Consider the following 13348-nt stretch of genomic DNA (forward strand, 5'->3'; position numbering starts at 1 on the left):
GAAACCACAAACCAACAGAACCGTGGAATAAACCAACTTCATCTTAACACTTAGAAACCTGTTAAAAGTCTTGTATTACACCTGGGAGAGATGGTTTTCCATTCCTTTTATTTTCGATTATGCATGCTGTAGTACACAAGAAAAAAACTACATGGCCAGCACTTTTATAGATTGATATAGCATCATTTTATTGGCTATATCCTATGCTTCTCAAACCATTTTTATTAAGGCTTTCACACCGTGGACCTCGGTTGGCATCACTGACCTCTGCCCAAATCTTTTTCTTGCATTCAGGACTCAGCAGGAAGAGACCAAAATGGTTCCAAGGAACTCAACCTCTGTCTATGAAGAAATATCAAATTTTCTTCTACAGAGCCTTAGAAGAGCTGCATCCACACACATGCACACACCAGTGTGACAGTCTTGAAGAGTTTACTTCCAGTATTGCATTGAGCTGAAGGCATTTCTAGGAATGTCTCAGATTTTTCTTTTCAATACAAGGAGAAAAAAATGGTGCTGAATTACCAGAAATGATGAACAGAAAAATGATTGGCACTACAGCACACTGCAGCGAGCAGCATTTTTGCCATGTGAGTGGATCTACCCAGGGTCTACCTCAAACAGGTGTGCCTGAGAAACAAGGTGCTTCTTCTGAGCGAAGTGTGGTAGACAGATTTCAACCTGTCACTTGATAATAATCTCCACAAGTGCTATCACTGTTAATTGGTATCACACTTCTGTTTAAAAAGAATAGATGTCCCGACTCCAGGGCTGGCCCTGATGTCTTTTCATCCAGACATTGAGGCTGACCCACAAATCAGTAATTGGTCATTCTACATATTATTTTATACGAGTAGCAGTAGAGGCACACTTGATGTTTTCTGGTTAGAATTGAGAAACAGCTGAAAAGTGGGCTAGATTGGCTTTGTAGGACAGGGGAGCACTTTCTTTCTGTGTTTGCACGTTAAGACAGTGCTGTGTAATTGGCAACTACAAGCCCCAGTCCAATTTCCAGCACTCTGTATATAAGCCTCTCTGCATATGGAAACAAAGGGCATAAGGCAGAGAACCCAAAAGAGTTAATACGTCATTAGCACAGACAGGATTCATCAGCCAGAATAACTTGTCACTCACCCAAGGTGACAAATTCTTAGTTGCCTAGTTGTTGACAAGTATTCACTTGTATGTTTAAGCATGACTACATGATACATAGTTAAGCAGATTGGTTTTACCTAAAAAAATTTTTATACGTTCTGTGGAAGTCCATAAGAACTAGCCACTGGGACAACACCAGTTTGCACCATTTGAAGTTCAGATCCTGACCACTCAAAGCTCCAAAATGCCATAGCTTTCCTACAGCCAAGCTGTTACACATGTTAGGGAGAATAGAAGAAAAAAATCAGGTAAAAAAAATTGAACCAAAACTAGGAATATATCCTGCTGGGACACCTGCTAATTTTAGAAGCATGAAGTCTGGCCATGGTTTTGGGTTACAAAATACAACTTTACACAGGAAAGCACCTCCATGTTTTAAGCTACTTTGCGATGGGATTTGGAAGGGATGGGGGAAGTGTGCTCAAAGCCTTGACAACTACCTAATCGAAGTAACAGAACTTGCTCATGTATCTGGTGTTTCCCAGGACCTTAGTGCAGACATCCTTCACTACTCAACACCTCTTAAAGGCTGATTGTCCTCAGAAAAATAATCATTTAGGCATAGAAAAGCTACAGAGGAGAACTTTATGAAAGATATCCTACTGAAACAAGAGTAATCTGTCTGTGCTCCTCTTGGGGCAGGGGGAAAATCACAAAATGAGCTTAATTTATCCTCCTTAAATGGCCCTCCAGAGGAACCCGGCCCTCTCTGTTGCCTGCAGGGGGGCCTAAGGAAATTTGCCTTCATTAGATAAAATTAAACACTGTGAACGCCCCCTTAGCACTGCATGGAATTGGCTAATCATGTTATGCACTGTGTTTTGCAAACATCATCTACATTTTTCCCAGCACAGGCTTTCACAAGTAGGATGGACGTGTGTGTTAGATGTCCTATATGAGCTGATGTGATGTTACAGGAGGAGGCTGGACCCTGGTGGCACTGTTTCTGCTCACTTTTTCTCCTAACAGGGGAATAACAACCTTGGAATAAGCAAACCTCCCAGTTAAAAAATTTTTTGAAGCAACTTGTAATGCTGAGACACAGGGAAAACCTAAAACAAACAATAAACCACCAAAACAGCTCTAAAACTCTAGCAAAATGAGACATAAATATGCAAAACAATTTAACTAGGTATTTCTGCTGATTAACACAGGAAAGCAAGGGAAGGAAAGAGAATTTGGGTCAAATCACAAGAAAGTAAGTAATAAGTCAATGATGAATGTGTTCCTCAGCTACTTCAGGCATCTTTGCTGAATTCTAGCGATGGTTCACAGCTTCACCTTGCTCATTTTCAGGCTCCTTGCCAAGGTGCATTGCCTGGGGATGGAGAGGCAAGTATTTCCAGACAGGTGGTAGGATCCTAGGTAGAGTGAAAACACCTGCTGGAGGGGTCTGCCTTTTCCCTTCTCTATGGCTTTGGTGTGAAGGGACAGTGACTCTGTTCCCAAATAGGTGAAATAACCCAGCCCTCGGTCTGGGATTTTCCAAAGAGCCTGAATCCCACAACAATTTCCTGTCCTCAGTCTGCGATGAGAAATTTATGGTGCAGTTTGAAAACAAACAAAAACCTTAAGGCAACGTGATCGCCATTTTATTAAACTGAGGGACAGGGCTGCACCAAAAGCAGATGGTGGTTGCAAACAAATGCACCAAGGAATTAGGAAAAAAGATTTCTAATTTTCCAGCTAAAATACATCCTTTCAATAGGAGCAGTGAAAGTGACAGAGCCAACCAGCTTTTAGATATAATTTGATATGTTTCTGTGACACACTTGTCACTCAGAGATAGAAAACATGATGACCCCAAGAGGTGTCTTTCAATCCTATTTACCTGTCTTCTGAGATCAAGCCCTGCTAATGACCAAGAGGAGTCTTATATGTGAAATTACTGGAGTGACAGTGGCTGGAGTGGCGTTTTTTGCCCTAACATATCAAGGAATCCCCCGTATGACCTGCAACTTTAAAGCGGCAAGAATGGACTGGTTTCACAAGGCAACATTTTCAGTAAAACCACTTGAAAGACAGGAGAGTGAGCCTGTGAATGAGAATTTTAAAATGCTCCCACTTGACAGCAACCAAAATGGCCCCCTTCAGGTTTCATAGTATGTTTTTATTTTTAGAGCTTTAATAAGCTTAACCCTCTTTTATCACTACAACTTCCGGCTAAAAATAATAAATATAACATACTGAGAGGCACAATAAAAAAAAAAAAAAAAAAAAAAAAAGGAGTATTTTGGTAATGTATAAAGGTTTCTTTCCTAATTAAAAGGAAGTTCAGAGAGATGCAAGTTCGGAGAGAAATTGCTTTCAGTGTGAAAATGAATTTTGCCCATTCTAATTACCATGTACTTGGAGAGTTTTAAGTGTCATTCCACGAACAAAAGACCCTCGGGCTCTCTACAGGCACAACTGTGGATGTTAAGGGGAAGGAAAACTATGACAGCTCTTCTGGAGTGAAGTTTAAAATGGCTTAGGGTTAGTCATTTGCAAACTTCAATGTAAACATCATGTTATAAATTCCGCACACGAGAGGATTTATAAAATAATCTCGCCCATATGCTAATCTAAGGCTAAATGGGTCACACTGGCTTAGATTGGTGCAATGAAATACAATTTGCAGCTCCATGAATCATCAGGAGCTGTGGTTATTGCTTCCAACAAAAGGCAGATAGAACCTAGCTTTCTATTTGATTTTAGCAGAGCTCTAATTCTTCCACACAGTAACACACCACGGCCCTCAGATGCAAGGATTGAGGCACCGAACAACCACTCACTCTCGTTTTCCAGGCAGACCACTATTTAAACTACCCCGAAATGTCATAACCAGCTCTTCCTGCTGGCTTTCTTCGGCCAACAGCCCAAAGCCCTAGTCTGTATGAATAAAAGCGGCTATAAGGCAATGGCCGAACACCGGCATAAATTTACAACACTTCAGCTCCTGAGTGATTTATACTGTCCTTGAAATGCATCTTGGAAATGTCAAGTATCTGCTACATATGTATGTGCTGAAAAATGGTATTGCCCTGCCAGAGGTTTGCCATGCCTGCCAGGATACATCTTCCAGCGATTTAAAATTCAAATGTTGTCCTACGTATATCTATTGGAAAATAGCACATCCTACCAGAGAATAAGGTAACTCATATCGTTTGCTCTGTGCTAAATGACAGAGTGCAGAAATATTACCACTTTAGCAGATGCAAAGCAATTTACCGTTCTTTTTTTACAGAGACAAGTGGTCTCAAATTACTGATATTTACCACAGGAGAAGAGTCAGTATATGAAGAGTTTCCTGAGGGTGCATGGTATGGCCTCTGCCCTCATTGCCTGGTGTACAATTTCAGCTAACTATCATCTGAGGTATCCACAGTTCCCATACGATGCTTTCATATGGCTTTGGGTAAACTATGGCTCTAGTTTTAATCCCACAAAATTTGCACATGGGAGGATCTTATATCATGGCAATAGACCTGATTTGCTTTTATTTTTTTCAATTTCCTCCTTTATCTGATGAAAAAAGGTATTTCAACACGACATTTTATGTGCAGACACTTATGGGCATGCCAGTTTTTCTTTTTTTTTTCTAAAATAATATCTGAAAATAATTTAAAGAGCAAAACAGTACTCAGTCTAGCTTTGATTGGGAAATTTCAACTACTTGTCCATAGCACACTCTTTCATTTTCCTTGTGATGTAAACTCAACACTTTTTTTTTTTTTAATTCTGTAAGACATCCAAGTTAAAGAAAATATTATTCAAAGTGCAATAAAATATGTTTCTTTAAAATGACAAAAAAGAAAGAAAGGATCAAAATAATTATATTTGTTTTTTCCAAATCCAGCTCATGAATTGACAGAGTTTGGAAAAATACCTTCATTTAATTTGCATGCAGGATTTTTCAGAAGCCCACTTTTGTCTACAATTAACACAACGCTCGCCTTCCATCACGCAGCTGAGTGCATAAGCTATTGAGTCCTATAGCTCAGTCTCATAAAGTGTCCATCTGAGTTTGTCATGGGAATAAATGAGGATGATGGGGGTGTTGATTCATCGAAATAAATATACTGTATTTCTGCTCGCTGTCTTGGAAAGATCATATATTATACCTACAAAGTAAAGTCATTGATATTTACAACTTGCTTGACCCCTTTTGCTTTACATGGTTCGTTTGTTTTACTTAGCCCACTGAAGCCATGGCCTCCCAAACACAGTCAGTGTGTGGCAGAGTATAACACCTCCCAGCAGAAATAAACCAACCACCTGGGCAGCTTCTGCCTTTATGACATTTACTGCTCAATTGCAGCATTACTAGAAATTGAGAGCACAGCAGTTCCAACTTCCCCAAAATGACTTTGGATAAATTGGTGTGAGAAGAATCCTACTGGTGGCAATAAACCTCATAAAAGGAAGAGCCTTGTTTCTTGTACAAAATTAGCTGGCTCATTAACTGCAAGTATACCAGCCCAATCACATTATGAGGGTCAAACACAGAACAGCAGACAAATCTTTAGGCATTAGTAAATTTGCAAGTGTAGTGTCACCCATTATTCTTTCCCTTATAAACCAGCATGTGCTGTCTTAACAGCACTGTCAGCACTAGAGCTAAACGTAGAAGGACACATACAACAAGGGAAGACACAAAAACACACTCACCGAGAGCAGAAACGGGAAAGAGGCACAAAAGCTGATTCATTTTTCATGCTGCCTATTATCTCAAGTAAAATGAGTTGGTCAGAGATCATGATAGCCCACACCTGACTCCAGCAATTCAGTTGTAGCAGTGGTCATCAAGCCATGCCGAACATGAAACCGAGCACCTTACAGACTCTTCAGTGCTGCCCGAAGCCAAGGATGTGTGAAAAGTGATAACGGAGGCCACCACCACTGCAGTCCAGATAAACAGGGAGAGCAAGACCAGTGGTATACAAAACACCACGACCTTAAAATTGTTGCCTAAAAGGCTATTAAGGGTAGTAATACTATGCAATTTCAGCAGCTGGGGTGGTTTAAAATAAAGCTTTGTTTGACTTGGATAACAGAACAACAAACTGATGACAGGGTATATACCTAAGATGAACAAAGAGTGGAGGTTCCTTGGGAAGCGAGTGGGAAGTAGAATGGATTATCACTGATTCAGAAATTAGTGTACCCTTCCAGCATGGGCTGTGCTCTGTACTGACACGTAACTCCACGTCTCAACAAGTAGCTGAAAGCACGAGAAGCCAAGAGCAGCTTTCCCAATTCATCAGGAACCAATAAGAACGTAAATGTACCCATTCACATAATAGCCTCCTCTGAGATCTCTTAGGAAACTTAACCAAATGAGAGACTTTGCAGACCACATTCAACCGAACGTAGATATTAAAGCTGTTACATTCAGGTATTCAGGGACCATTCTCAAGATGTGTTCATTTTCTGCAGATGTCCCAACCGAGACACATAACTCGGGAGAGTTTAGTTAAGGATCCAGCTGAACGATTTCCCAGCTTGGTTTGCATCAGGACATCTGACAACAGACTCTTGGCTGTGCCATTCAGGCAGGCAGACTGGAGGAGGACACGTGTGGAAGGGTGCTAATGGACCCCCTTGACTCTTGACAGTATCTACGTGTTAAACCAGACTTCAGGTCAGAAAGGCAACAGTGATAAAACAGGCAAGAAAACTGAGCTAATTTCACATGCGAAAAAAAGCAACAAAAAACCTCCAAACCTAAAAAAAACCTCTCCACATTCAAAGGATTCTAAATTAAGCAATACATTTGCATTCATGCAAATATATTTTACTTTGAAGGTGGTTTATTATTATTATCATTAGGCAATAAGTGACAATGTGGTATGTCATTGAACACCAGCATTACTTGAGGACTGAATATATTGACACCATCAGGAAGCTCTTCCGAGACTGAAGGAAAGCACCAGCTGCCGTGTTTAGATTTATCTTGGCAGGTCTGTGGGCTCTAGCCTGACAGATACCACGTAGTCATGTTTGTAAAGCGAGGGAGCATCCACTTTACATCACATTATGAAGTTTCTTCACCCTATTATTTTCAAATACAAAATGCCCAAGCTTCAAGAGAGAAGTGAAAGGTTAGTAGCACCAAGATCTAAGCCTGGATAAGTAACGGAAGAAAAAAAAAGTCTGAGGAAGTCTTTTGCTTGACACAGTGGGGTCTTCTTCCAGCAAGTGGGAATTGCTGTGCAAAAAGATTTGTTTACATTTGGTCTGGACAAAGAGGTAGAGGACTGGTAAATTAGTTGCTGTGTCTCTGCTGCTGTAATCTTAAAAGAGGTGCTCGATATCTCTTGGGATCTTGGGTGACCTTGGGATCTCTTCCCATTTTAGGGAGTTGGGGAGGTTACAGATACACTAGCAGAAGGCTGGTTCTAAAATTGTCCAACAGAGGAAGAAATGTGACTCTTTTAAAAGTGTAAAATGTTTTCAGAACAACGTGGGTTTTTCCTTGTGGCTTTGAGAAATGTGATGGATCTGCAAACAGTGATATAAGTGATGAAAGTTGAATTAGAGCAGTTTAGATAAGGGATGTAGATCTGGCGTGTTATTTTGGCATAACTAGTAAGGTTACATACACAGGTAGGATGGAAAAACAGCTCTTCTAAAACAAAAACAACAGCATTTTATTTTGCCTTAGGCAAAAAGAATGCAATAACTGTATTATTCAGGTCATCTTTACTCTCTGTTACAACACAAACAATGGACAAATATGCACTTGCCTTCATGAGGTACTAAAACAAATACTGGCAGCTGTTATGTGGATGCTTTCTTCAGAGGAACTGGGGATTTAAGGATTCTCCTCTCCCCAACACCAGTTACAAAATTAGTTTCAGGGAACTATGTCTATTTATCCCACCATGGCAAATGGAAGAACAAGCTTGAACATGTAAAATAATGATGTGCAGTATGAAACACTGGGAATGTTTCAAGCCATTGAGGCACTTGTAGTTAAATTGAGTGGCCATTTATGAGCATAGAAATAAGTGACTGTTCCTCTAGCAATCAGCACCAATGTAATTTATTTCTCACAGTGCCAAGTCCTTGATCCTTGCCTTGGATGCTTTTGGCCGAAGAGCCCTTCTGCTACCATGAGAGTAAAGTTTAGCATTGGAGATGGCCCTCTTCTAGTCATCTGGAGATATTGCCATTTGTGCATCAGATCCCCAAAGTTATTATCAATGCACTCCAGAAACTCCTGGATTGTTTATGCCCTGCTGTGTTGTCCCTGCAACAGAAAGCGGCATGGTTGAAGTCCCACATGAAGACCAGAGCCTGTGAATGTGAGGCTGTCCCTATCTGTCTATAGAGGGCCTCATCCACTTGCTCCTCCTGATCAGATGGCCTACAGCAGACACCCAGTACAACGTCCCCTTTGCCTGTCCTCTTTTTAATCCTAACACATAAGCTCATCCATCCCCAGGCAGAGCTTCAAGCACTCCAACTGCTCTCTTACATAAAGGACAATTCCTCCTCCTCCTCATCTTCCTACCCTGTCCTTCCTAAAGAGCCCGTATCCTTCTAATGCAACACTCCAGTCATGGGAACCATACCATGTCTCTACGATCCCAACAAAATCATAGCCCTGCAACTGCATGCAGATCTCTAACTCTTCATGTTTATTCCCCATACTGTGTGCATTAGCATACAGGCACTTTTAAGATGCACCCCAGCACATTGAGCTCCTGGAGAAGGTTTGGGGTATTTGTCCACAGTGATGCCTTGTAGGCAGCTTGCTACAGGTGACCCAGCCCAGGCTGTATTTTGATGACTTTATGAACCTTTCCTGCCACACCTTTCCATGCCCTTTATTCAGCAATCCTGTCCATTGCTCCCTCACAGGACTGCTGGTCGCCCTGTGCCTGCCCCATCATTCCTAATTTAAAGCCCTCCTTAGGAGGTCAGCTATGCTATTGGCGAAAATAGTTTTGCCCTGCCTAGTGAGGTGGATCTCATCTCCCCCAAGCAGATGCTGATCTGCCAACAGGGTCCCATGGTTACAGAACCCCAAACCATGTTGCCAACACCAGTTCCGCAGCCAATTATTAATTTCTCCTATTAATACCCTCCTCCTTGCACCTTTTCCCCTCAGCAGCACCCTGTGTGATAAAGCTGCATAGGGATGCTTTTGCCAAGAGCTCCTGTAAATTTCTGTTGAAAAGGCTCTTTCTGTTGATTTAAAAGTAACCTAGGCCACTGTCTTGTTTTGGCTTCAAGGGCCTGGACTCACTGATATGGTAATGCTTAGTTAAATATTCATATCAAAGAGATGCCATGACTAGGAACACAGGCATGGAGTTTATTTGCAGAAGACAAAAAATAACAGAGATATGCTGCCCTGAGCTTGCATTTCCCCTCATCTATTTCCTCCTTGCATGACAGAAATTGCTCTCTACCCTAGGGAGTGTTATGGATGTATTCATTAAGGAACTGGCCCACACGCTAGCAAAACTACTTTTAGGTTTTTGTAAGAATTATGGGTTACTCTGCCTGTGCCACACATAGACCAGACAAGCTCTTCCCATTAATTCTGGCCAGCTCAGGTGAGCCAGAGAGTGGTTTGTTCTACAGCCCTGGGAGCATTTTGCTGAGTAGTGCACCTCACATTCCCTGGATATGTATTTTCCCTGTGTTTCCTAAACAAGAACACACAGAGCTTTCAGTTCATGCATGTAAGTGAAATGTATAAAAAAAAAAAATAAAACAAGTGCCAAGAGAATTGTCTTTTATCATCGTTGCTTTTGAAATTTCACTGTGGGAGTTTCGACTCCCTTTACCTCCTGATTCTTAATCTCACTTACTTCTGTGTAATATGAATGTCAAAAGATAAACGGTGGGACCTTTCAGCGATTGGTTGGGAAGATACCTTGACTGGCTGCCAGGCTGAAAAGATACTCCTAAAGAAACTATTAAAAATCTGCTGCAGTGAAATGGGAAGAAGAAAGAATGTGTCAGATATAAAACCAACAAAAAACTTATGCTGGCTCAAAGACAAAACGTCCTACTTAGTCTAACTGTTTCTCACAGGCAAGTTAATACTGGGGTCGCTTCTGTGCATGGGCAGCATCTTAAAATAATAAATATTGCCTTAAGAAAAGGAGTTGCAAGGATCTTGAAGCTAGCTGATGTATGTTGTCATGTCCCTCAAGGCATTAGCATCTGATGTGCTTTTAGGAGATGAATCAGGCTCCAAAGTTATCCATGTACAAAAATGAGCTTTCAAACAAGCATAAGCAAAAAAAAAAAAAAAAGAAATACTAAAAAGTTGGTTTTAGATATCATCTTGATTTTTTTCTGCCCTTGCGATCCTGAGTGGTGTTTCTCAGTGGGATGCAGCTACCTCATTTCAGTGTGAAAGGAGATATCTTATGCTAATGGAAACTTGCAAAGGTATGAGCTTGGCAAAGAAATCCAGAATGATTAATAAACAGCAGAGAAGAGTTTCTTTTTTTATGATCTACATATGGCTGTCTTAGGACTTGATCCACCTCCCAGGAGCTCCAGTGAGAACTCCAGCAGGTTAGAAATATCTCCAGAAATCTTGCTTCTCTGGAGTTTAGGTCCCCCAGTGTGGCTTTGGGACTATCAGCTCTCAAATTCGGAAGCAGACAGTTGCTTCTGAAGCACTTCACAGTATTATCATATATACACAAAATAAGAGATACAGAAAAAAAGTCCGATTGTTCTTAACTGCATCAGAAGACAGCAGTGACAAAGACAAGGGTCAGAGGGAATTTAAAAGGAGCTGATCTACTGTGTCTTATCTCTCTACTCACAAAAAGTGGTGGCTGTCAGTGATGGGCTGCTCTTAAAGATAATACTAGGGGTTACTCTCATCTCTTTTCCCAAGTTTTCTCTACCATGCTCCTAGCCACTGGTAGCTGGAGAGCAAGAGGAGGTCAACTAATGGGCAGAAACTACAGACTATGCATGTGAGCTCATCATGATGTTAGGCTACTGTAAATTTAATCAGACACACCCTGCAATATGGAAAGAAAATTCCACTTAGGAGAAGCAAGCTGCTTAATTTTCTCCACCGCCATCAATAATCATAACAATAATTGCTATGACTATTGTTTTTTAATTACAGTTCCAGGTAGAAAGGAAGAATTGGATCCCTTTCCAGTTAATGTTTTGTAATCCTCAGCTTCCTTCTTACAGTCAAAAGGGAATGGATTAATCTCCCTGTGAATTCTATTTTATGCTAAATATACCAGCTAAATATCCTTAATATGAGAACCCTATTGCACAGGGCAGCTTGTCAAATCAAAACATCACTGATGTACAAAATGCCCAAAACACAGGAAAAATAATCACAGCATCAACAAAGAGCTGCTCATGAGGGACCACACAACATCAGATTGGAACAGTGCAGGAGGGTAATAAAGCCCATATTTTAAATGTGATACCTACCTATTGTGTCTCCTTGCTCATGCACCATGGAGGCCAGGTCTTTAATGATCTGATTCACATCCAACATGTCACTCTGAAAAGACAGAAAGTCTAACATTAATGATGAATGGGTAATACCCAAGCATAAAAGGCATGTTCCACTGTCAAGCTTTACAAAGAAAAAACAAACCTGGAAAACTTCATCTGTGTAAAATTAAAAGAAAAAGTTATAATGCTCCCACAGTAAATCAAAAATCTCCTGAAAGCCATGGTTTGCTGGATCTATGTCAGCAAGTTGACTCAAGCTTTCTATAAGAAACAAGTAGAATGATCAGATTGTATATTTGCTTTTCAGAATTGCAGAGGACTGAGAGAAAAACGAACAATAAAAACAACAGCAGCAAACCCTTCTCTTTATAGAAAAGTTATTGTTGATGCAGGCCATTCATCCCAGACTGTGGATTCTTATGTAGAAATGGCTATCTTTCAGCATAGCATCCATCTGATAAAATACTATTTGTAAACTGATTGAGATATGATCAAAAACTCACTGAATTTGAAATCTCCTTATTGGTAAGGCAATAAGGAAAGACCTGTTTGATGAACGGATTCATTTATATGTTTCCAAGCATTAAAAAAAAAAAAGTAACTAGATTCAGCACTGAAATTTTCTTAGTTAAAACAGCAAATTGCCAGTAGTTTGTTTCCCTCATTTCTGAAGACCTACCATATATAAGAGCAAATGTAAGCATATGTTACCTTCATATGACACTGTCTCTTACAAAAAGAATTAATCTAGGAATAATAGACATAATAATATAGATACTGCTAAATGCACTACCAGTAAGGCAACATTAGCAGATCAGAAAAAAAAAAAAACAACCACTCACACAAGATGCACTTTGTTAAGCTATACAAATCACAGAATCACAGAATCACAGAAATATTGTGGTTGGCAGCAACTTGTGGAAATTGTTTAGTCCAACACCCCTTCTGAGAGCATTCAGTTAAAGCAGGTTGCTCAGGGCCACGTCCACTTGGTTTTGTGTATCTCCAAGGACAGGGACTCCACAGACTGGCTGGCCACCAGTATGTCCATGTACCCCTTGTACTGGGGAACTCAGCACTGGATGCTTTCTAAAGCGTTGAAAACATTTCCTAAGAATCTGCTTCTCCCGAGGCTATTTGCACAGAAATTCATTTATCTGCTTGGGTCTTGTTGCAACTCTAGTCCCTCATGCCAAAAGGTCCGATTGCTTCCACCTCACTTTCAAAGAACTCAGCCTCCCTACTGGCAAATTTAGAAAACGGTGCGAAATGAATCCACACCTTTCTACTGAAGTTTGTCATGAGAATATAAGTGGCATAACATTTAATCATATAATGCAATAGGCTTGCATTAATTTGCGATGAAGCCTGCGAGTCCCATTGTGAATTCTAGAATACACTAAATTGTTGAATAACTGAAGAAGTGGGAGAAACAAAAGGTTTAAAAAGCTGCAAGAAATCATAATAAAACAAAAACAAAACCCCAACCGAAGACTGGGTAATGCATCACAAAATGGACTTCATTCATTCACTCGTCAAGCATAATGATGCTTTAATTATGTATGGTATTATTCATAACTTGTAAATACTGTAGAATATTTTGTAAAAGCAATGAAGTTTAAGTAACTTGAGATTGCACTTGAGCACTGTGGTAGTAAATCATTGCCAGGAAATGAGGAGAAATTAGTTGTGATTTTTTTGGGTGGGGGAGTTTTGGGTTTTTTTGTGTGAAAATCTTTGAAAGGAG

The 13348-nt window shown here is 40.4% G+C and overlaps 1 protein-coding gene across 24 annotated transcripts in view; it reads right to left on the bottom strand.

The window, feature by feature from the left end:
• TSNARE1 (t-SNARE domain containing 1) overlaps window positions 1-13348 on the bottom strand; it is a 489936-nt gene that overhangs the window by 188123 nt on the left and 288465 nt on the right. For all 24 annotated transcript variants that reach the window (XM_075024058.1, XM_075024043.1, XM_075024060.1 and 21 more), the window contains one exon: window positions 11575-11647. In XM_075024058.1, coding sequence (XP_074880159.1) covers window positions 11575-11647 — 73 coding nt within the window. The remainder of the gene's footprint in view (window positions 1-11574; window positions 11648-13348) is intronic.

The sequence above is a fragment of the Buteo buteo genome, chromosome 3 (assembly GCF_964188355.1).
Source record: "Buteo buteo chromosome 3, bButBut1.hap1.1, whole genome shotgun sequence".
NCBI lineage: Eukaryota > Metazoa > Chordata > Aves > Accipitriformes > Accipitridae > Buteo > Buteo buteo.